The sequence below is a fragment of the Pelmatolapia mariae genome, linkage group LG8 (assembly GCF_036321145.2).
Source record: "Pelmatolapia mariae isolate MD_Pm_ZW linkage group LG8, Pm_UMD_F_2, whole genome shotgun sequence".
In the NCBI taxonomy this organism is placed as follows: Eukaryota; Metazoa; Chordata; class Actinopteri; order Cichliformes; family Cichlidae; genus Pelmatolapia; species Pelmatolapia mariae.
The window spans coordinates 19,237,473-19,262,952 of record NC_086234.1 but is presented as its reverse complement, the minus strand read 5'-3'; the positions used below and the strand labels follow the sequence as shown (position 1 = coordinate 19,262,952).

Here is a 25,480-nt window from a genome sequence, read left to right as displayed (position 1 = left end):
ATGGGACCTTTTAGAGGACCCGGTGACCTTCTGAACCACATTCTGGACCATTAGCAAGTGATCCAGGGAAGATTTGCTGAGGCAGAGGAATAATGAATTACAATAATCAAGGCATGTTTAATCATTGGGATGTGAGCAAGTGATAAACCTCCTAAACATTAAGAATAAATGATATAAATCATGAGAACTGAGTGAAAAAGCAAGAACGTAGACCTTCGATAGTGAATAGTTCATCCAATATGGCTCTCTCAAGCAATTTGTGTATGACACCATGTAAGAAACCTGAATAATGCTCCTTGCTTTACTTACAATAAAACACTTAATGAAAAACTCACCGGCGAGCACTCCTGCCATGTAAAGCAGACTTATTCGTAGGATGCCATGGACCATCTCTAAGGGAACGCCGATCATCAGCTGTAATAAAGCGTTGAATCCCAGCTGCTCCAAACTGAGGACAGAGCACACAATGAAAGTAAGATTAAAACTGCCAGCATTGGCCTTCGTGTGTCATCAGCAGCAGCTAACCTGAATTTTCTCTAAACCAGTACCGCAGGAGTCAAGAGCTTACCCGACGTGCATGAACATGTAGCTGAAGAAACGCCACACTTGTGCACGGTGGCCGGGGTGGTAGACCAGGGGGCTCTTCATGAAGTCAGGCTGATAGGTCTGCAGGACCCACTTGTTTAGCATGATGCCGTAGCACATGAAGACAATAATCTGCGACACAGACACAAAGATGACACCAAACTGTCAATCTGTGCCGAGTACACGCACTCTCTGCAGACTGCTGGTACGGAAGGTGAAAAGTGCCCCGCAAAACAAAACCCATTGTGCTTTATGAACGGCGCATGAGGTTCTCTTCTTCTTTGTATTCTTCAGCTGATGCTCATTAGAGTCTTGCAGACAATTACTGCCCACAGAAGAAAAAAAATGGCACATCTGGTTCAATTCCATTAATTTCTTTTCATAAAATAATGACTCATTGTTTCTGTGAATTAAAATGAATGCGAACTGTTATTATCACATTCTCATTGTCATTACAGACCATTCAGTGCCATTTGGAGGCATTATAAGAGCACTTAGCTTTCTTTCCCAAAGAATTAAGATGATTTCAGGGAAAATGATGAAGTTTTGTTAAGAAGCTGTAGGTTATTTCCGCTGCTTAATCTGCAACCATTCAGCTGTAGTCTCGGAGGGCGTTTGTGCTAGTGCTTTTCTTTTTTCAAAATTAACATAATAGGTCAATTAAAGCCACTGTGGTGGTGGCCAGGGTGCTTACTGACCTGGTTTCCAAGTTCCAAGACCAGTGTTTGAAAGAAAAAAAGAAAAAAAAATCCTACACCCAGGCTGGCTCAAGGTTTCTGCTTGGAGGAATGACATTAAATGCACCCACTAAGCCTCCGACTCCCAAATGGGTTACCAGCTCATATCAAGCTCACAGTAAAAGTGTGTGATCAAAGGCAGAAAATCTTTTCAGGCCGTCTAAGGCGAACAACTGAGCTAACAGAACAGTGTGAAGGCATATTTAGGGGATTGGATGCTGACTTTGTGGATCTTAAATAAAATGCTGGGGGCCAAAAGTACTAGGAATGCCCAGATCACTGTGGATAAATCAGGAGAATAACCTCCATCACTTTATAACACTCTGAAACCAGCTGATAATGTCTCCCACTAACCTGGACGATGGTGACGATGGCGATGAAGACGGGCGGGGGACACAGGCGGTTTTGGTGGAAATACCAGCGCCGGTCAGTTTCGCAGGGCAGGATCTCATAGGCCACATAACGGACGAAACGTTTATAAAGACCCAACCCCGTCTCATCCAGAAGGATCTCCCGTTGCAGTGTACGGCGGCCATTGGCGATGGCTCGTCGGAAACTGCTGGAGCGTTTGCTGCTCATCTGAGGAAAAGAACAAAAAAAAAAAACATGCATAAATTCAGTGTGTGCAACATCTTGTTGGTAAATGTTTGAATGTTAATTTAGGCTAATGGCATCTAAAAACATCTGTTTACTGTTTATTGTGAGGTTTTAATGATCATGTGAAGGTTTTTCTTCAGTTTATTTTGTTTGATTTCAGGGGAAAAACACCAGATAAGAAGCTCAATAACATTCTCTCGCCTGTATGCGAAATACAAAGACTGTACACAAATGATGGACATAGCCACAGCTGATTAGTAAAGTGCTGTTGAACTGAATGTGCCTGTTGCTGTCCTCCTGCTGTCTTGAAACCAGACTGGACTGCATGCTCATAGCAAACTCTGCTTTATCCCACATTGTGACTCAAAATTGTGCTGTAACTTCCAATAAGCATTATGTTGTATTGAATAAGACTTTAAACTAGTCCATGAAGTCATCAGGATAGTATTTACATAGGGGACAGATCCAATTTAGCAGGTTTTCATTATACTTCTATAGACCGATTTCTTTGTGCAAGTGGAAAATTCAACCAACTGCTGGCAGTTCGACAGAATAAGAGAACATGCTTCACTTTTCAGGCTCAGAGGCTACATCCATCTTTCATATACAGTCTATGGTTAAATATAAAAGATATCCACAGGAAAATGGAGGAAAGACTAAGCCTGGGTTTGTCCAAAGGGAGCAGGTTTGTGTACCAGCACCTTTAGAGCTTACTATACAACACTCCACATCTCATGCAACTTCCTGAAATCTTGACATAAACATGTGGTTGTCAGGCAGCCAGTGTCTTTTCTCCACCAAGCAGTATTGGTAAAGTTTAAACACAGGTCGAAAAAAAAGGCCAAGTTGTCTTTTTTAAAGCTAAGTTTTAGTACGGTTCCAACAAGATGAGTCATAACATGTTGAGAATTTGTTATTTTTGGATGTAGCTAGGCTATTTTTTTTCAGTCATTATGCTAAGTAAGCTAAATGAGCTGCAAGACTGGCATGAGAGCGGTATCAGCCTTTCAACAAGAGAACACAAAAGCTTATTATCCAAAATTCCGCCGAATTATTGTGTTCAGAAAGGATGAAAGACTTTAAGGAATCAGCACCTTGCATCCTTTATTCATTTGCTATTTTTTTTTAGCTATATGATGATATACTTTTTTCTTTTTTCTTTTTTTTTTGCAAACAAGAGAACCTTAGAAGCATTACTGTCAACAGCTGGAGAACACCTTGCCAGAATAAACAGATCTCATCTCGCCTGCTGGTCTCATTTCAGCAATTAAATCCATAACTTTCCTCACACTAAGTGGATCAAACAAAAACAAAGGAGGGTTTGTTCTCACATAATCTGAGAGAAGCTCATCAGTGTGACTAATCACCCTGGATCAGAACAAACTAACAGTCATAAACTTCTGCTTTCACAAAGGCAAGACTAGGGACACTGTAGTTTTCTTAACTTCTTGCCTGTTATTACATTATTCTTCATTTATGGATGATTTCTATATGTTTAATTAATGTTTTTGCAAACTTAGACTAAGTGGAATGGCTTACGCAGGACAAAGTAAAGTTATAAATATTGAGTTTATTAGTTTGTCACTTTGACAGCCAGTCATGCCTGTATGTCAGGAATGATAGACAAACGCTGGTACAGAAGGGATTTGGTAAAACAAATACACAGCAGTTTAAAAAGACTGGATATTTTTTAAGGAATGCATTATTATTTGTGAATATTGTAAATTCTGTCCAATGACAGCAATACTGAGGTGAGTTGCTGATGATATTATGAACTTTTCTATTAGTGAGCGCTGCTGTTAGCCCTTATTAGCTTCTGTTAGCTGCTGTTAGCCCATATTAGCTGCCGTTAGCCCATGTTAGCTGCTGTTAACCCATGTTAGCTGCTGTTAGTTGATGCTACTAAAATTTTCTTTGAAGTGGATTTAACATTGTTGGACTTGGAAATTGGCAAACAAAACCCCCAAAGCTCTAACACAATGTGAGAATGCAATCAAACTGTTTATCAGAGGGAATGTGCGATTTTTAGGACACTAGCAAAACATTAGCTGGCATAATGTTAGCCCATCACCAGCTGCTCTTATTGTTTAACCCACTTCTTATCAGTTGTCTGTAAATCTGCTGACAATAAGCAATTGCGACAATATCATGCCTAAATATGAGCATGTTTAGGCATGTTTTTCTGTTTTAGAGCACTGACTTCAGTTAGGGAGATGAAGCTTGTGAGGAAGACGAAATGAGGAGGATATTTTATTCAGATGCTTACTTACTGTTCCTTTGATAGTGAATTACTGTATACATTTACTAATTGAATACAAATATCTTGCTTATCGTTTTCCTTTTTATTTTGCGTTTCAACCTTTATTGTTCGTGCGCCCAAGAACATTGTTACAGTTTTGTTCGTAAGACCAGCATGACTGAGTATAATGTCAGCGTAATGGCAACCAGCAATATTATATTGTGAAGCTTTTATTCCATACAGCACAAGGCAGTAATATTTTTACAGTGCAGAATGTTGCAGATTACATTAGGTACACTGTAAAACAACAGTTAAATGATGGCAAATCTCTCTGCCAGCACTTAATTTAACTACAACGCTTCTTTCAGAAACTACACAGTTTATGTTCATGACTAGCTTTAGATCTTATTCTAACTAAAGCAGAAGTTGAGAGGTATTTAGTGCTTAATGAATCTGTGAGAGCACGTGAATTTTTATTTTTCCTCCTACAAAAGCTATGTTACATGTTTAAAAACATGTGATTGGTTTTAGCACACAACAGATTTTTAAAAAAGAGATAAGAAAGTTATTCAATGAGTAGGGTCTTTTTTTTAAATTTAGACAAATGTAAGCCTGACTGCTGGTTAGATCAATTACGCCTCAGGCATTGTAATAATATGTTGTTGAAGTGTGTCCGCCCTTGAAAAGCAAATCTTAGTTGAAAGGAACTATTGCATGGAAAGAAAGAAGGCGTTTGTACATGTGTGTTTGTATGTCTTCATTTTAATCATGGACTCCAGGTTTGCTTAGTGAGCAGGGCCTGTGCAGAAGCTTGCAGGCTGACAGCACCAGCTCTTGATAAGTTCTTTAATAGAGGCTTAGGATGAAAACTATCCTAATGCCACGATTTTGACAGCCGAGCCAGAGAACTGCCAGGATAACAACACGGAGTTCTTTTCCACCAGAGTTACCACTGAAAATACTGCCTGACCGGCTACCCACAGCAGGGGCACTTTAGATTCAATATCTGTATTTCCTAATAGAAAATCAGCACGCATGAGTCACAGCTATGATGATGGTGGAAATCTCTGGTGTAGCTAAAACATATGAGGCGAGCTGGCAGACTAAACAATTATCTTAAAATCAAATAATGTATGATGAAACGAGATTCTAGAAAGAGTAAGAAGGCAGCAGCTACAACAGAAAACCTTACTGTACATATGGGTTTCACGTAACAGTAACTTTAGACAAACATGGCAGCCTCATGTGAAGTGTAACAGAACCTCTTCAGGGGACCTGCAGGAAGTACAACCCACCATTAAAGGTACACCATCAGTAATTCATTAGCCAGGCCCTGCTGCTTGTACACTCATTATACATAGACACAGCAGGAGCCACAGTGGAAGAAATTGTGGGTCAATATCTATAAAAGCTAATGAGCTAAACATGCTAGAAGACAAAATCTGTAAATGTAGATGAACAAATAATGAAGAAATGCGAATAGCGGCGACTGTTTCTTCCTCCTTTTCAAGAAATCGCTCAGGCAAAAATCGGGAGGTAAAAAAAGTGCTAATCCCTTTTGGAAGCTAGCAGAGCAGGATGTGGTAACTATCCTAACTGTGGGTAATTATGATACTGGTGGTTGTACAGCGAGGGTGTAAGGGCCTGTTGCAAAGTGATAACCAGAACGATGTCGAGCTGGGCTGCTGGCTCTCCCACAGACGGAGGGTTGCATATTTAGTATGGAAATCAGGCCTGGAAAATGCAATTATACAATACTTGAGGCAGGAAGTGGAAGCGGAGCAAAAGGAGCATGGGGACATTAGAAGGCAGAGATGGGAAACATAAGACGGGGAGATCAGATGCCTGTCTGTGTGAGTTTGATTAACAGATTTTTCTGAGGCCACCAGTGGACAGTGAAAGGTGAGATGTCTTAATATAACTGAATGTACAGTTTAAACAAAGAAAATGGGACTGGCTTCTTTTACAAATAAGATCACAGCTTATTTAATCTGGCTCAGTGACAGCACCTACTGCCTCTTTCTACATTGCTACTGTATTCTCTCCCATTCATATTGCCTGAGTGAAAAGTTGTTCCCCGAAGGCACGGTTAAGCGCGGCTGTCACTCTGCTTCACCTTCTCTGACATGCAGGACTGCCGACACTAAAGTGAGCATTAGCAGCCTTTTGATGTGACGACAGGAGAGAGACGGCAACCAGACAATAACACACACACACACACATAAACGTCAAAAGTCAAAACTTGAGGAGTGACAAAGCAAAGTGCACAGGGAGGAAAAAATAAATTCACATGACATCAGTATAGCGCTGTAAGGGAAAATCTCTGAGGTGTGCATCAGTTCCCTGATGGGGCACAGTCTGCTGGGAAATAAGTGATGGTGAGGCAAAGAGCACAAACACATATAAAGGCAGTATTCCCCTTTAGGGATGGCTGATTGGAGCAGACTGACAGCAGTGTGTGCCTCATGGTGGCTGCAGGTTGCCTACTGTACGTGCTGCTCTCAGCTCTAGTCAATCGTTCTTGATGGATTAATTAGCCACACCACATGGTCAATACCATGCAGCTCAATACTAATTAGCAATAACAATTTGGGGGAAAAAAGCATCTTAAAGGCCATCCAGATGTCTGCATTGCAGCTGCAAAACAATCCATAAATGATTCTGATTATGCCCACTTTCCTTCCTCCTGCGATGAATCAGTTATTGATGCCGAAAGAATCGAAAGCTGTGCCAGTTAACCGTGCTACAGATTCACCATCACCAGGCTAACAGTGTCACTGTTTGCATTTACCATCTAATTTGCGAGTCATCCAAAGGGCCAAAAGCACCCTTCTCCTTTACTCTCTCTCACTCTGTCGTGCTCTCTCGCAGCAGCCTCTAAATCACTGCGGATCTCAGCCTCGCTGATTCTACCCTGACCCAGATACTCAGGTTCTTTCTTACTCAAGATCCTTTTTAAAAATCAGAGTCCACCTTTTTTCTTTTTTTTCCCTTTCCCTCTCAGCAGTTTGCGGCCACAACCTTCCTTCATGGCTTAATAGTTGCAGTGCTAAAACTCCAAAAAGAAAAAAGGTCTTTACTCCAGGACACTTAGGCAAAGTGCATTACTTTAGTTGGGAACCCATCTACAACACAAAGCTTCAACTGGAGTTTAGCGTGCAGTGGGATGCTGATAGGTAGCATCTGTGTCCCAGGAGAGAGATGCCCCGTGAACACTGTGACTTGGGAGACCTTGGAAACTTTAAAAATGCTGTAATCGCCTACTTCCAGAATGAAACTTTAACTAGACTTTTGGATCTCAAACGCTCAGTTTAAGACATTTAATATTTATTCAAATTCAAAAGTGTTTCCCTAACATCACCTCCTGAGGGACCGGAGAATATTAGCGCAACATCTGGGCAAAAGGATAAAAATGAAAACAGGAAAAGGCGAAGTCCTAAAAATCCTTCAACCTGAACACAGAGAAACCCCTGCTATAATCTCTGAAACACACACTTCACCCATGTAATTAACCATGGCTGCCATTTTGTATCTCTTTCGAACATTAGCCAAATTACCACCCGAAGGAGTGCGGTGACACACTTCTTCAGCTACATAGCTGGAACATGATAGCATCAGAGGGCTCAATAGGTGAAATTAAACATAGGAATACATCAGACTTCCCCGGTGAAATCCTTTTTCCCTGAGTTCTTAAACCCATGCTCATCTTTCACACTTTCATCCCCTCCAAACCCCTAATGTATGACCTTTGAAACCTCAGGTGTCTTTTAGCCTTCTGAATTGATCAAATGTCTGCGTTTTACTGTGGAGCTGCTTGAAAATGTCTATTGGTTTCCTTGTGCAGAAGTCTGCACTGATTAGCAGTCAGACACAGACCACTAGTCTTTCGTATATGTACGAGTGTGTGTGTGCAGGCGTGCGTGAGTGTATGCACAGTTCCCCAAGAGAGGCTTTAGCAGAGCGTTACTTATTCACCCCTCTGGCTGAACTGATGGAGTTCTCTGGCTCGGATCGCCCTGCATGAAAGATGACTCGAACGTGAACGACGCGCGAGGCAGTCTTGTACTAGTGCGAGCGCGCACGCTCTCGCGCAGACACCAGAGAAGCTGTTGCCTAACGGTGTGATTCAAAACACATTTACACCCACTGAGGTCGAGAGAGGCAGTGTGAATTCACGGCTGCAAAACTCACAGAGCGAATGTAGAACAACAAATCAGGAAAAAAAAGAAAAATGTTGAACACAGCCGCTAAGAGACACAACAGAGAGAAATCTCACCAGCTTGTGAGCTGAAAAGGCACAGATTGAGAATACACACACACACACACACAGACACACAATGCATCTTGCTATGTCCATTTTAATAATGTGCAGGGGTGTTACATTTTCCACAGAGGCCAGACCACAAAATCAATACAGACACCAGACTTCAGGCAGCGGCTATAACACTGTAGCAGCACTGAACCTTCCAAATGACAACACGACTGTCATCTGTTATACACTGTGGAGTACCACTTACAAATCTGCTTCAGATACAGTTATGTGAAAAGAAGCAAGCAAAATAAATAAATAAGGGAAGGGAGAACTGGACTAAATCCAATCTTCAGAGGGCGAAGAAGCCAATGAGGTGAGAGCCACGCAGAGCGAGGAGGGGAAAGAAGGCCCAAGGTATTCGCCCATGATCCGGATGAAAATGTCATACTACGTGCTGCACTCTGTCTGCAGAGCTCGCGCATCACGTGCCGCACGATGAGAGGCCAGATTCGCATCAACATTCAAATATCCTCTAAATTACTCAGCAAATCTGCACACACAGGGCTCATGTGTATGAATGAGAGTCTGCCTGCAGTGTGTCTGTGTGTGTCTGTACACATCAGGGAGAGGGGAGGCGGTGAGACAGACAGCAAGGAAGTGGGAGGCTGCATCAATTAATAATAAACTTCTTGAAAATGTTTGCATATATGCAAATCGCACGCATGTGCACAACAGCGGGGGTATTGTTCGCATTCACATGTGCGAATCGGACGAATCTTTAAAAAACAGACCTGGGGGTCGATATCTGTGTGAGACATGGGCGCTCTCAAATTACCTCAGATTGCTGCCGACTACTACCAATGCCGGGCTAATCGAAGGCAATTTGCATTTGGCTGATGGGCAATTTTAAAAGTGTCTCCCTGATGATGTTGGAGGCGAGGCTGTTTTTTTTTTTTTTTACCTCTTTCCTCCGCAGAACATATGTTCACAAGAAAAAGAGAAGAAGGGAATGAAAGAGAAGGAAATGAGATCCGAGGGCTCAAGGAGACAGGTTCATAATGAAGGGGAGGCGATATTGCATGGACTCAGAAGGGGAGGATTCAGATGAGATGCAACGAGATGAGAAGGATACGGGAAAAAACCAACCCACACTTCAACAATGGTTGCGAAAGAGAGATGTACAATTCTAGGAGAGGCTGTTCTGTGGGAGCAGCACCTCTACAGTCTGTAGTGGCACAGACCTCAGAAATGGGACCAGCTCCAAATTGAATGGCCTCATGTGGCCTTTGCTACAAATCATAGGGAGCACAACATGCAAGCACAGAAGCATGCATAGAGACACACACACACAGAAAAAGAGATAAACAGAAAAAGAAAGCAGGAGCGGGGGAAAATGAGCTTAAGGAAGAGAAAACATCCCAGGAATTGCACTGCCTTGAATTAATCACTATGCTTACACCCTACAGCACCAGGAGCCAAAAGCAGGTGCTCATCTGTGGGCTTGGAGAGACTCAGGCTTTCAGATATAAAGCTCTACATGAATTTGTAACTGCAACAAGAAGAGCAGGGAATGAATTAAAAGGAAGGCATGCTTCACATTAAGTCATCTGTGGCTGTGGTTAAGAGATGACAGCACACAGACTGTCCTCACATCAGCTTATAGAACACTTTCTGGCACATAATCACTCATCGGGGAGTCAAACATTAGAAAACGGTTCAAATTAAACCATGAGATGTATCTGGAATATTGGAAAAACAACACTATTCAGCCATATTGCGTTTAATATGTTACTCCTTACAGTATTAGTGTGTTTCAGTATATATGTGTTATAATAAACAGAATCTATTGCTTCGACCCTGTGCTCTGCCAGCTCGGTGTGGGTGTTTCCCGCACTTGCTGTTGTCGGCTTGTGAGGTTAAGTGTCTGGATTTACCGACACATTAACTGGAAAGATTGATCCTTCTTTTGGAGGACAACGACCTAAATGGTCGAGTCAATTTTTGCCACTGCAGAGCTCGCCGGCTCTGTCTGAATCAATTCTGTAACCTTTCTGAAATCCAACAAAAAGAGAAAAAAAAAGGTGGGATGTTTGTGTGCGTGTTGTTGTGCGCAGCGGGATACAAAGCAACTCCCCCCTCCGCATCGCTATTTGCGCCCGTGCACGCGCGCTCGCGCGCTCGCGGTTTCCACTCACCAACTCGATGAGCTCCTGGTAGCACACCTGCCCGTCTTCATTGCTCTGGACGAGGGCTAACAGCATGTCCAGCTTGGATGGGTCCAGCTGCAGCTCATGGTGCTCCACCAAACTGGTAAAGTTCTCCACTGCAATGAAACCGGTGTTCTCTGGGTCCAGCTGAAAATAAATAAAAACACAAAAACAAAACCCTTGGAGTAAAAACCGCAAGGCAGCCGCTACAATGCACTATTATGCATCTTTATTTTTTAATAAGCAGGTGTCAGTTTGCCCTCTGGGAGAACACATCAAGTAATAGACAGCTGGGGTGTACCAGTATTTACAGACACAACAGTCTCTTCGGGGCTTGACACCAGATTTCATTAAGCTGATGCTTATATGATGTCTTTAAAAGACACTTTAAACCTCATAAAAGGAGCAAATCCATTGAAACCCAACATGCTAGGCTGTTGAAAGCAGCAACAAGAGACGGGCGAGTTTTTGTCATTCTAGGTTTCCTAAAAACACGAAAAACAAATCAAACCCCCCCAAAAATCCTGACCGACTTTTCAGTCTTTATTCCTGTGTGGGTGCCTCCTTTGACTGCACGAGTCTGTTTTTGGCCACATTTGCGACTCACAGTCAGTGTGGTTTTTTTTTTTTTATAATCGCCACTCACAAAGACCCACAGCCCCGTGGGTTATTACTGCTGATGTCTGTATGGCAGAGCTGCTCCTTGTAATTGATTTAAGCAGGAGAAAGTCATAAAATCGTCTGAGTGTTTTTGTTTGAAATAGCACCAGGTTAAAAATGGCTTGTAAAGTATAGGGTGTGTGTCTATGCTTGGTTTATGTAATGTGGGTCTCCCCCCCCCCCACCTTTTTTTTCCAGCATAACATACAGCACTACTTCATTTTCTTCTCTACTTTGGAGCAATGGAGCGTTAATTTCTCATGCCCACTCTCCTTAGTGCATCTGTGTTTGTGAGACTGTGCCCGAGGACAAACCGAAGCAGCACAAAGAGACCGCATGGGAAGAGTCCTTGCTGCTTCTCTTTTAACTGTTTCCTGAATGCTAAAGTGCCTCATTAGGTTCTGGAGAGCATACCGACGGCCTTTTGTCACCCCAGGAAAGGGGGGGGGGGGGGGGGGAGCTTTTCAGATGTTGCGTCAGGGTGTAGTCAGTCATGCTGGATCACCGTTGGTCGTGTCACAAGTCCATGAGATGGATATGATCTAAAAGCTGCCTTAGTCTGGACGTGATCTGCACCGACACTGTGTCGGTCTCTACTGCAGGAAGCTCAAAGCTAAAGGCTTTACTGCTCAACGAAGGAGCAAAGAACATGAATCAGGGAATGCATCGGTGTGAGAGCATGCATTTCAGATTTTCACTCCCTGGACACTGTTTAGTCACCTGGGAGAGCGCTAGTGAAAGCAGGAAGTTCATGGTAAGTTTTAATGATTTAATTAGGATGAGTGTTTTCTACTGCTACATGATGTAGTGAAGGGATATTGTTAATACTCTACAACCACTAAATAACTCATCAGCAGGAAAAAATAAATGTTATACCCTCAACAAAGTGTTTGTACTCACATAAACTTACTAAATTTACATTTATGTTTGACTGACGACTGTTTACACATCACATCTTGACTGTGAATGTGATAGCCAGCACTCCCATGGCAGACTGGAATGAACATATTACCAAATTTGTGGACACAAATGAACCAAAATAGGAACAGCACGGCCCCCCCGTTTATTTTTAGGTAATCTCCTTAACTCTGTGTTCCACGGATGTTTGTTAAAACATGGCCTCATTCTTCCCTTGAGAAGAACCGAGCGCAGCAGCACAGTTATCTTCAGTGTTGATGTGTAGTGTACCAAGATCATATGTGGGGGGATATAGAGGGGGGAGGGGGTGACAGCAAGGAGGCAAGAGGTGAAAAATGGAAGAGGTAGGTGGGTGGTTGGCGGGTTGATGAAATGAAAGAAAATGGAAAATGCCGAGATTAAAGTTGAAGGACGAGAAGGTATGAAACAAGAGGGGGGAGAGCGCCAGAACGGAGACGGGACTGAAAGTAAAAATGCCTCACTGCCGTCTGTGCACGTCTGGCTAACCCAGCGGTCTGGCAGTGAGTCCTCTACTTCTCTTTCCTATAAGAAGGCTGTGACACACTCCAGTGCTCTGCATCCTTTTGCCACAGAGGAGAGATAGATAAGATTCTAATGTGCTCCCGGCTCAGCCCGGGCTGACAGGGGGAACAGAGAGCCACACTGGGGACGTCTGATTACTGTCAGCCTCCATATGTCAGCACATCACTACCCTACACATACAGCAGAAGCGCACAGGCACGCTGTATATGGCTGTGCACATTTACACAAACCACAAGTGTTGACACTGAGCTGTCATACTGCACAGATACTTCTCCCTCCATGGTATGACCTTATTTAGGAAGAACGTCACATAGGGGAGACTGTCTGCAGAGGATACATGAAGGTGGAGGATTGGTTCTTGTAGCCAATTAGGGTTATCAATTACCAAGATGAGGCACACTGAGATAAATGAGTGTTGGCAAGAAGGAGGGCCTGATTTTTTTCTTTTTTCCCCCCTCCCTTGGACAGGCTGTTGATGTGCATGAACAAGGGAGCGGGGCAGAGAAACAGAGGGAAGAAAGGGTTTGGAAGAAGGAGGGAAAAGCACTGAGAGGGAAGCAGTTATTGAAGCGATCCAACACTGGTGAGGGCGACACTGGTGAGGGTGACACTTTGACAAGCTGCATGCGTTGCCATGGTTACATGGTTTGCCTGCGTGTCATCCCTTTCTTGCATTTACCCCTACAAACATATTGGCATTCGAGAGGCAAAGGAAAGACACAACAAAGAGGGGGGCGAGAGAGAAAAAGGCTGTAAAAAGGGGAAAGACGGAGGGAAGGAAAATAAAAATGAAGATGGATAAGAAAGAGACCAACGAGATAAGAATGAGGCGGTGCTACGATGAACTCTGGGTGTAGATGTAAAGGGAGGCGGAGCAGGAAATTATGATGGTGTTGAGGCAGACGGATCAACCAAATCGGGCTGCCTCAAGAGCAAGTGTGAGGAGGTGGACAAGACACAGGATGAAAATGTATACATGAGGAGGGTAGAGAGGAGAAGAGTGCTGACTGCAGGGAAATGATCTCAGTGTTAACCCCTGGGACCTCCATTACCTTCAGCACAGCGACTCTGACTGACCCCAGCCAAAGACTGATTTATCTGTCTGTTCCACAGGAACTCGAGGGCAAACCCTCGAGAACAGACACAAACCACAAACCCCCAGCTGTGACACGGATACAGACAGCAGTGCTGAAACATGGTTCAGCCATAACATTAAAACCACTGACAGATGACGTGAATTAACATTGATCATTTTGCTGTGAAAACCTCGAGACCTGGCATTCAGAATCAGAGCCTGATTCATGGATGCTCATCTTCACAACACACAGGACGCAAAGGATCCTCTATTAACGTCCCAGTGTCAGACACTGAAGGACACCCTCCAGAGGGTCTGCATCCAGAGCTGTTTAGGTGTTACAAGAGGGACGAATACAATAGGGCAGTCGGTTTAAATGCTGTGTTAAATTGGTGTATAATCTTACATGCAGAACACATGACACTGACAGTTGCTCTGTCAGTGGAGCTGTAGCTAACACTGCAGTGACATTATCAAGGGCAGAAAGCAGAGATGATTAAACTGTCTACAGCTTGTAGACAGTTTAATCTTTACTGCTTTTTGGGCTCTTTGATCTAAAGAAAATTATTCAGCAACAATACTGATGACTGATTGATTAAAGTACACAAAAGCTCTTAATTTTGGACTGTGGATCTGACAATAAAAAGCACAACAAGGATTCTATTTTCTGATGAATACCGCTTTTAGTTTTCAAAATGTGTTCACACTGTAAAATGTAATATTGTGTTTAATTAAAAATATTAAATAGGCTGAACTCAATTTTTATCAATTTGTTATTAGAACTCAATTTAAATAAGTTACCAGTACTTTTTATGCAAAAATGCTGATAAACTCGATTAATTTGAGTTGTCCTAACTTAGAAAAACTAAGTAAGCTGGAAGTTTTGCTTCTCAGGGCGGAAGGATGAAAGATGTGTTTTGAAAATGCCACGTGACTGCCGTTCTCCTCCCTCCCGGATCAGTCCGCATGTTCATGGCACCAGCATTTGTTATGGAATATATTGAGCAAACCTGGAGATATTATTGTTGTCATTGCTGTGGATCTTTACTGACTTGGTGAGTAAATGTTTACTCTTATTCAAACTGATTTTGTGGCTTCTCTTAGTTTAGCACCAGGTTTCTAATCTTGCTAGCTAGTTAGTGTTAGCCTAGCGTTGCTGCTGCCGCTGGGCTCATGTTACTTAAAAATTAACACCACAGCCTTAAAAACCTTACATAAAACTACGTCGGTGAATTTTTTTGTTGATTGTTTGAAATAAATAAGTGAGATAAGAGCCCAGACAAAATTCTTTGGGAGGTGCAGCCGTTAGGGGTGGGGTGGGTGTGGTGTGGGGGGTGGATAACGGAGCTCTCCGAAAACGTGGAAGCACTTTTGCAAATATGTGATATTTTGATAAATTAAGTAGATATTTGAGCATTACTCAGCTACATTCTCGCCTGAAAATATCTTAAAAGGTTATTTTGTGACCCAGAAAGGGTAGTCTGGGGAAAAAGAGGATCGCATTTGTCGGCCACGGTTGTCGGAGCCTGTGCGCACTTGTAAGCGCGGCAATGGCGGAGGAGCACTGCTGAAAAACGTATTACTTTTTCTGGGTCACAAAATAAACTTTTAAGATATTTTCAGGCGAGAATGTAGCTGTGTAAATTTCAAATATCTGCTCGATTTATCAAGACATCACATATTTGCAAAAATGCTCCGACGTTTTCGGAGACGTCTATTTTTTCATGCTTTGTGGCAGCTTTAGAACATCTGTGGCATCTATTAATGTCAAATCTAGCCTTTATTTAACAACATAAGCGAACTCTATGTTACAGTGATTGCACAGCCATTAAGGATCAAATCAATGTTCTGTTTTTTTCTCCCTCTGCTTGCTTCTTACTGTCTTTGAGGCTCGGGACCAGCACTCCTGTTGTTGGACAGAAAGACATCAACTCAGTGGTAAGTATTTTTGGTTTTCCAATATATTAGCAACTGTCAGTGACATTTATATTAATCAGGCTGAACTTTAATCATACTTTAGATCAGCCTGTCTTACTTATTGTTTTATTTGTGCTTTGGTTTGGGGAAGTTGTTTCTTTACTGATCTTTTCCTGTCTTCTGTTATTAGACTTGAGATATGACTGCACTGTGCTGTTGCTGTGACTCCAGTTAATTCTACAAGACATGCTGTGTAAGTAAACAAACAACAACAGTTTGGTCTGCATTTCTTGAAAGATCACATCCCCCAAACTTAGTTTAGAGGGTCTACACTGTATATAGTGAAGTCTGCAAGTTTTCTAACAGCAAAATTTGTTTTGTGCCCAAAATCATTTTGCACATCATTAGAATGAAAGTTATTGCCCATGTTTGCATAGCCCTTTTTAAAATTATTCTTTCATGACAATATTGTGTGTTGCGTGGTGGTCACGGCTATCCAGACTGACAATTTGGGACATTGAATGTCACCTCTCCGGCGGGGAGGGAGCCTGAGATTGTCTAAATTGGAGTCTGTTTTATACCAAATGCAGAAAAAATGTTTTAAGAAAGCAATTAAGTTCATGTTCCAAAAAATATGATTGTTTGCTTGCAGGACACCAGGAGAGATGAGTCCTCCGTCACAGATGGTGTGGTCAGTGAAGATGGTCGCCTGCAGGTTCAAGCTCATTGCATCTCCAACCCACATCCACTGCGACTGTACTTAAGGGAAGTTAAAGACTTTCTTCTGCACTTACATTTGGATCACCTCGATCCATGATAGTCATTCAGGCAGTAATGCCTGGACTGGAAACAAGCCATCCTTAAAATATTACAACATTCCAGCTCCTGTGTTGGAATGAAAAACGAATGTGTTGTTTAAATTAGAGACTGCACTTGTGACAGAACAATAAATATTTTATGTTGATTATATAAATAATGTAAGTACAAAACAAACTTGTGGTAGGCCTAAACTTATTTTCAGAATAATTACATCTAAGACTTTGTTTCGTTGTAAGATTATAACAGTGATGGCAATATCATTTTTATTCAGCAGAACAGTGTCCAGTATGTTGGCTGTTGTACTTTGTTGTGTTTGAAAATAAAAGTTGTGCTCATTTTAACATCATTACAAAAGTGTTGTTAATTATTTTTAATGATATTCATGGTACCACAAATTGTTTTTTCATTTAGTTGAACTTGAAATGTTTGTCAGTAGGTAAACAATTAGTATTGTCAGAAAGTCAGAAATATCAAGTTATTCTTAATACTGCAGACTTGCAATGTATAAGTTGTCCTAACAGTCATCCTAAGTAAGCTTTACTTAGTTTTTTTGAGGCAACGAGTTTCCATAATTTTTTTGAGTTCTGGGAACTAACACGGCTGTGTACATTTTGAGTAGGGTGTACTCAAAATGAGTAAGTTGCCCTAACTTGGTCATCTTACGTAAACTTGATCCAATTTTTTTGAGTTCTGGGAACAAATGAGCTTGTACAGAATACTCAAAATAAATACGTTGTCCTAACTTAGTCATTTTTAGCTAAGCTTTACTCAATTTTTTTGAGGCAACGAGTTTCCATAATTTTTTTGAGTTCTGGGAACTAATTAGATTTTACAGTGCAGTAGTATAAACTTTAAGAGAAAACAACCCCTTGCTCCCCTGATCTGTGACCTAAGAAGACACTTTCCTGATGAGTTTGTCGTCTCAAGTTTTACAAAATACTGCATGATCTTCATTTTATAAATTATTGTCCTCAGAGTCAAAAAGTAGGATAAAGAAAACACTTTCGTGAGTGGATTTACAAGTCTCTATCGAGCAGATTTGAACAAATTAGTTTCTAAGTCTAATTAGCCCCACACTAGTCATATTTGTAGTTTCATAATGTGACTTAAGTAAACAGTGTCTTTATGGACATGTCCATCTTTTATATACAGGCTATGCACAGTAGCTACAAGTACTAAATGAATGGTTGCTTGATAAATAGCATTTAGTCATTGGAAGGATAGTGGTTTCAGTAACGCCTAACTAACAGGAACGTAGCAGCACTGCTGGTGTGGCTCCCTGGTACACACTCAGTGACACAATGCTAACCCTGTGGCGCGGAGCCAAAAAAAAGACAGTCCACTTTGGTGTCTGTGAACAAGAGCACCAAGCTTGAACGCTGCTGTGGCATTTACAGGGCAAAGCGTATTTGCATGACATCAGATTAAAAAAAACAAAACCCTCTGAATTGTTTCTGCTGCCCTCGGGATGCACTGGTGTTCACCAACAACTGGGCCACTGACTCCGTAATTATCACAATGCTTGTTCTGCTGTGCTATTAATATCAGCGTGTTTTTAAACTTTACCGCTCTAGTGCTGCGACGTCACAGGCCTAAGATCTAAATCGCGCCCAAACGGTGCAAACGGTCATCGGACTCCACTTTCTCATGTTAAGACAATGAAGACACAGGGAATTTCAATTTCAAATACAGCTGAATACAAAGAAGAAGAAAAAAAGAGTGGTGGACAGAAATGTGTCAGAAAAGCATTCAGAACCCCAAGGCCTTATGGGTGAGATCTAAATACGATTAGACCTGAATGCTTTCGTCGCTGAACGCTGCCAACCATCAAGTTACCTTATCAGGGACACTAGAATAGAAAGGCCACCGTAAGCACGCGTTTATGTGTGAGGCTGCATAGGCCAGAAATAGCCCACGCTCAGCACTACAACCTCCTGCAGACAAAGACTAATAAACTCATGTTTCTACGGTTGCGCTCGCCTTCTTCTCCCCCTGCAGCATTTTCATGTGGTTCAGTCTGACAGACCCGCAACGACCCCTCTCTTCAGACCTGCAGTCCTTACATATGCATAAGACGTCAAGTCTCCACCTATAGTGGTTTCGGAAGACTTCACTGAAACTCCCAAATGCTTAAACTCTACAGCAACTAAAAGATGCTCGATCTGAGGATCTATCAGGCCAAGTTTGCCTCAGTTTTCCAGCGGCAGTGAAATGAATGATGCATAATTGCAACATTCCTGGTTTGGACCTATCCCTCCAACATATACCTTTTATTTGCCTGTTGACTTGATTGTCTGATAAATGCATCACTCTAAAACAAAGGGAAATAGCATTCAAGTTATATCCAAATCTATTTTTCTTTAAAAGTAAAAGACGGCAGATTCGGCATGCTAGACAGCGGAAAAACTAAGAGGCGACAGTGACTGCATGATCATCTCCCTTTACATCCGACTACAGTTAAAATACCCTTGAGAGAAGCACTTGATCTCCAGGTGCACTTGTAGATTTGCTTAGAAGCTGGCAGGATATTGCTGTTGTTGTGGAAAGCCTCCAGTGAATGTGACAAGAGAAATCTAGAGGGCAGAACTGCATCAACATGAGGCATGTTCAGCAAAACATTTTCCTGGATAAAGATGAGGGAGGAAAGTGCTCGATGTTTAGGCAGGCAGAAGGCTTTATAAAAAAACAAAAAACAAAAAAAATCCAAGCTTTCCTGCTCTCCGTCCAAATGCTGTTGGCAGATTTCACCTCATTTTAGTTTAATTAGAGAGACCTTTTCCAAATCAAAGGCCGCCGCATGGAGTCCCAAAGGTGGAGAAAGCCTGTCGTCAGCCAGTGTGAATGATTTTGGTCTAGACTTGAGCTTAACAGAAATGCTCAGCTGTGGCCTTGCAAACTGACTGTATGCAAATACTGGCCCAAGCAAAAACAAAAAACATAAACCCCCGAATCAATAAAACAACTAGTAATTTACAGTGTGGAAATATTGGCTTTGTCCCCCGGCTAAAGACCTGTTACACTGAAAATGGATATTGACAGAGATTAGTCAGCCTCACACTGCAAAGTATCTGTGAAGGAATATGAACTGTTTCTAAATCACTAATGTATTTAATCTTAAATCGCGTATACAGTGCATGACTCACCGGTGCCACCACACTGCATCTTTTCAAATAACCCACACAGGCTTTTTCCAATTACTTTAAAAATCACACGCATTCATAAAAAACGCAACCACAGACACACACGCATCCTAAGTACAAAGTCTAGATGTGTGTGTCTGCGAGGCAGTTTACTGTGTAAGCACTTTAATGTTAACATGTTTGCAGTCCCTTGAGTCAATATGTTGCAGATGAGCCACTAGTGACCCCTCTAGACTCTGCAGCACACAATCAATTTCTTCCTTCTTGGACATAATGACTGTCCATACACCCTGACAATCAGTGAGCCGGGTTCTCATTAAAAACAGAAGACATGCTAGTTAAAAAACAGACATCAAAATCCAGCTGAACGTCTGCCTTCAAGCAGCACAACCCAAGCGTGCACACGATTTTTTGGTTGAAACCATTTTGGTTTTGGTAAATTTGGAGAAGGCAGACCAAAGATAAATATGACTGAAGAGTAAATATGGCAGCTTGGCTTGAGGACAGATGTCAAGAGGCACATTTTTCACTGGCCTAAATATAGTCACAAACCCTGTGTTTCAACTTGGCAAGAACCTCCAACATGGCTGGGGACAAAAAAAAAGAAAGATGGAAAAGTTTAAAAACAGACACTGTTATTTGACCTTAAAGGGGAAAAATTTATATATATATTTACATAAAACCAGGGCTTCAGGGAAACTGTCTCAGAAATAAAATGTTAAATAATCCTGCAAACTCAAAACCCTCTGGTGTTAATATTGGGTGTGTGGCAAGTGCAGCAACTCAACCTAAACTGCAGGAAAAACAAACACAACCATACACATGCAGAAGGATTGCTGCAGCATTTACAGTTGACCAAAAGACTAAAAACCATCCTTCATTTAGAGAACACAGCGATCTGTCTATCCAAGCATCCATTCATTCAGTATATTCAGTATCCATCCATCAGCACACACATCTCCTTCAGAATTCCTTCTATAGACTGTGACACGATGGTCTCCCTCCTGCTGTGGCTCAAGATCTGACCTCACATTCTTGCGGCCAACATCGCTCCGAGACGCTTTCATTTGTGCCCGTGCACGCATAGTCCCTGCTATCAATCCCAACATCAGTTCTCAGCACAGCCTCCATGTCTCAGTCCCTGGGTAGACGTCGAGGTGGCCGGGATCCTGTAACCATAGAAACCTCTGCCGCTGCTTCCTTGCTTACCTGCTCTTGTATGAGCTGAAACAGGGAGCTTCTATCCATATACTGGCCAGGGAGGTGAGAGGAGCCGCCGAGGACAAGGGCATAGGGAGGAGCGAGAGAGAGGAGTGGTGGTCTGGTTGGAAAGGATGGGAGAAGGTGGAGGGGGGAGATACGGTTAGGTAGCCGCTGGTGCCTAAATAGTAGCGTCAGGCCGTTTCGTTACTGCCGTGTTTCCCCCCCCCCTTTCCTGTTAATGGTCCCTGGGTTTTCTTGCTAGTGGCGTCGCCGGGGTGATAAACGGGGGTGCTGAGTGCTCGTCGGGTGGTGCAAATGGGCTGTGACTCTGCTCCGTGTCAGTACAGCGTGGCGCGGTGGTAAACCCAGCTTCAGCAGACGACAGGCAGGCACGCAAGGCAAGGCAGATCCAGCAGCTCTCATTCACTCGCCTCCTCCTTCTTGCTCTCCTCTATCCCATTGCACTGACTGCTACCTCTCTCTCCTGCTCTCCCTCTCTCTCTCATCCCTCTCCCATCCCTCTCCCCTCTCTCTCTCTCTCTCTCTCTCTCTCTCTCACACACACACACACTGCACCGCCTGCATACCAATGAGGCAGAGGAGGGAGGCGGCCTCTCGCTTCCAATTGCAGGAGGGGAAGGAGTGGCCAGGGGCTGCGGCTCCTCTCCTCACTACAAGTAAGGCGTCTCGGGGAAGGAGGAGAGGATGGGTTCCACTGCGGCTTTGCGCTTACTACTGCTACAGACACCCCCCACCCACACACATGCACACACACACAGACACATGTCTGGTCTGTTACATTCATACATACACAAACCCACACAGTGTAAACAAGACAAAAGCTACTAATACACAGACATATGGTAAAATACTATCCATGTTGTGTCTGTCAATTTCAGTCACACACAAGATGTGTTACATAAAGGATCACAAGGAAAAAGAACTACTGATACCACTGATCAAAACTTAACTGTTCTGCAGCCCTTTACGTCTTTGTTCTAATTATAATCTCTGGCACATTAGCTCGTTGTAAGGACTGCTCTAATGATCAAACGGACTCCCACCTCCAGCACGCACAAACATGAAATTGAATCAGACAGCTTGGCTGGCTCACTGATCGTCCACTGAGCTCAGACGAATACCACAACAACAATAACACCGACCCAGAACCCTCAACGCAACAGTTCATTAAGTAATATCAGAACAACGGTTCAATCTACAACACCTGACAGGTAATAAAGAAACCGGTTGCGGGGAGGAGAACATAAAAATAACTGAAGTTGTTAGCGTTCAGGTGGGCATCAGTCCTTTCTTGAGATCGTTTAAAAGGTGTTTTCTTCCTGCACAAATCCACAGTGACCCCTCCTCCTCAGGACAATGGTGATAATGGCAGTGTAATGTAAATCTCAGTTTTATTTTATTTTTTTAAACCCTCTCCAGTGGAGCACAGTGACAAGGCTGTGACTCAGGGACCACTTCAGCTAACAGATAATGGGTGAGGCAGGGATGTTTAATGTCTTCTGTGTGGCTCACAGTCCCTCTGCTTGCTTAAATGATTGCAGTGATTGCACCACATGTTCGGACCTTTCTCTTCATATAGATGCAAAGTGGTTTATAAGTTCTCTTCAATGTGAGAAAGGAATAAATAAAAAATATATATACCTCATTACAAGGACAGTATTGTCTTGTGCTTTATTGGGTCAGATGGAGCCTGCGAGCTATACAAAGCCATAAGTAACTGCCATATTTATTCTAATGGTTTTGGCCTGGGCCACAGTGAATATGGCATAGCTCCCAGACCTTCTCTTTGTCACCTCCCATTATGCCAGTCTGACACTCCTGTTTGAACAAAACCTTAATAATTAGTCTCCAAGTCTATGGAGATGACAGGATTCCATTTTTTCCCTCCCTGCATGGAAAGACTGAAGTCACGCCATGAGGTTCTTTGTTCGACTACTAATCAATGTTAAGAATTAATTTGTCTCCAATACTCGGTAGTTGTGAGCCTGAATACGACCGATCTAATTACGAGGTCACTGCTGGAGGATCTGCAAACTGCAATGAGCGAGACAGATTGAAAAAGCTGCCAAAATGAACCTGGATTCAACTGTTGCCTTGGTAACCTCAAAGGACTTCCATCAAACAATGATAGACAAGTAAAAAAATATATATCCAGTGCGGTAAGAAAAACAGCAGCGAACCCTCCTAAGAGAAACGCCCAGACTTTGGAAAACTGAACACAAAAGGTGAATTTAATGTAGTCTTCATGAGATTTCTTAGCATAGAAATCCAAAATTAAACACATACCGCACTATTCAGTCACGCTACGTCAAGTCAAATGCCCTCGATGGAACAAAATGGCACTTGATGCAAGTAAACAGCATTTTCAGCGGTGTAAATAACATGCCAACAAGGCTCACGGCCCCACCAAAGGTCAAACAAGCATCATTGTTGCCATTACACCGAAACCAAGTGACATTAGTCGACCCAAAGAAAGTCCAGTCTTCGACTGCCTGAAGCATCCCCGACTGAACGAGCCCGACTAAACCCTTCACCTCTGGTGGATGGATGCAGACGGCAGGATGAGCCCAGGCAGACCTGCTCCTCTTTAACAAGCCCTGAGAGCTGCAGACAAAACACTGGTGTAGCCTCTGCGTGAGAATGGGGAGAGAATAACAAGGCCTTTCAGGGAAGGCAGAAATGCACATTAATTAGACCACCAGTCTACACTCTTTCTCACCAGCTTAACGACCTGCGGGTCCATAAGGCAGGTGTCTGTGAGAATAGCTGTCCTTCACTGAAAGTGCGGTAAGATGAAGCTATAAATGAATGCCTTAAAAGGTCTGAATTCAGTGTGCTTAATTGTACACAGCCTGCACTAGCATTATTAGCACGAGAGGTGGATACGTCTGTTTACAAAGCAGAGACTCCAAACTATGGATTCATTTTAAACAGGGTGGGGAAAAAAATCATTGTTTATCTTAAACAATCTTTAAAAGACTTTTGTTAAATCTCGTTCCAATCTTTATTAAATCTAATTGATATTCAGACCTGCTGCTCAGTCTGGACTGAAAATAAGGCTCTGTTAACGATGCAGTTTTGATTGTTGCAGCAATGTGAGGTTCTACACAGATTTTATATATATATGTATATATTTTTTTAAAGCACTTGGCTTTAATAACACAGCATCTGGGAAGAGGCAGCTGTCACATGTCTGCTGTGGAATAAATTCTTTTAAAACACAACCGAGCAAGGTTTGATCGGCTAAATCTAGAGTTTTCATAACTGAAGACGAAGTTATTGGAGTCACCCTTTTCAGATCAGATCCTTAGGTTTAAATTTAACTTCATATGTAAGGAATCTACAACCAGTTTGAAAGTTACACTTCACCCTATAAACATACTGTGTTAAAAGCTGGAGTACACGCAGTCATGATGTTTTTGTATTTGTTTCATTACTCTAAGTAAGGAGCCACTATTTCACAAAATAACGCTTAAAAAACCCCCAAAACAAACAATTTGCCATCTCAGTGTTTGAAAGACGTCCGTTAAACAAAAGAGGCAGAAAAATCCGTTTTGCCTTTTGTTTTGTTCCCTTTGTGGAGATGTTTGTTATGATGTGTCATGTGTCATGCCTAGTATACCATTTCACGCAAGACGCTTAAACACTCCAGTCAATCAAAAGCTTGCACAGTCACTCGTGAATGCCCCGATATTGCATACTGCTTCAAGATGATACACTATACCTCTTGAGCCTTTGTTTACCTCGCTGTACCTCATATTCAGTAAAGTAAAACATCTCAGCCAGACTCATCGATTCCTGGCCCCGTCTATGAAGAGTATAAACCGCGCTGCAGAAAGCAATAACAAGAAATTACCTCGTGAAATCTTATTTGTCTGGTTTGTTGAAAGGGGAGTAGTGGGAAGGAGACACATCGACACCTGAGGATGTTTCTGTGTGGACGCTCAGCTGGAGCGCTGTCCGGTGCGCGCTGGGAAACATTCCTGGAAAACAACCAGGGGGAAGAGAAAGTTTGTGAATTCACTGAGAGAAAAGAGACAATAAACTCAGGGAGAGTGGCTGGTCTGAAAGTTGTTTTGGAGTGAAAATATAATCCAGTCTGCACAATATAATGAACGCTCAGCATGCTGCCAGTGTGCTTGATCTCAGCCTTCAAGTGTTACTCTATTGTTTTCTAATCTAATCTTCTGTAAATTAAGGACACGGCTTGTTCCAGGAGGGGGTTTTCTAATAACCCGTTAGCCTCCGCTAATCACAAGGATTAAAATAGATGAGGGGCTTCACACTCAAGCCACTGAATGTCAAGCAGCAGGTATTGTGCAATAGAGGGAATCACCCACATGATAAAAAAAATAAATAAAAATGGCAGAAAAATGAATCAGGTCACTGAATGACACAGTTTTAATCCAAACTGCTCTACTTAGAAGATTTCTTGGGGACATAAAACAGAAGAGGAGGGGAAGAGGAAGGAGAGAGTCAGAGGAAGGAGGCAGAAATTGGAGGGAAATGAGGAGGGGGGGGGGGGGGGGGGAAGGAAAAGTAGAGGGGAAAATTACTAAAAAGAGGA

General features: G+C 42.5%; 1 protein-coding gene across 5 annotated transcripts in view; it reads right to left on the bottom strand.

Annotated features, from left to right (window-relative positions):
* rhbdl1 (rhomboid, veinlet-like 1 (Drosophila)) overlaps positions 1-21,368 on the bottom strand; it is a 53,767-nt gene extending 32,399 nt beyond the window's left edge. For 2 of the 5 annotated variants that reach the window (XM_063481399.1, XM_063481397.1), the window contains exons 1-5: positions 20,716-20,892; positions 10,606-10,764; positions 1,677-1,901; positions 569-717; positions 336-448 (exon numbers count right to left, since the gene is read on the bottom strand). In XM_063481399.1, the coding sequence (XP_063337469.1) occupies positions 336-448; positions 569-717; positions 1,677-1,901; positions 10,606-10,764; positions 20,716-20,820 (751 nt within the window). In that variant the 5' untranslated portion in view covers positions 20,821-20,892. The other 3 variants (XM_063481398.1, XM_063481400.1, XM_063481401.1) reach the window with 3 other exon arrangements.
* Between the last annotated feature and the right edge of the window lie 4,112 nt (positions 21,369-25,480).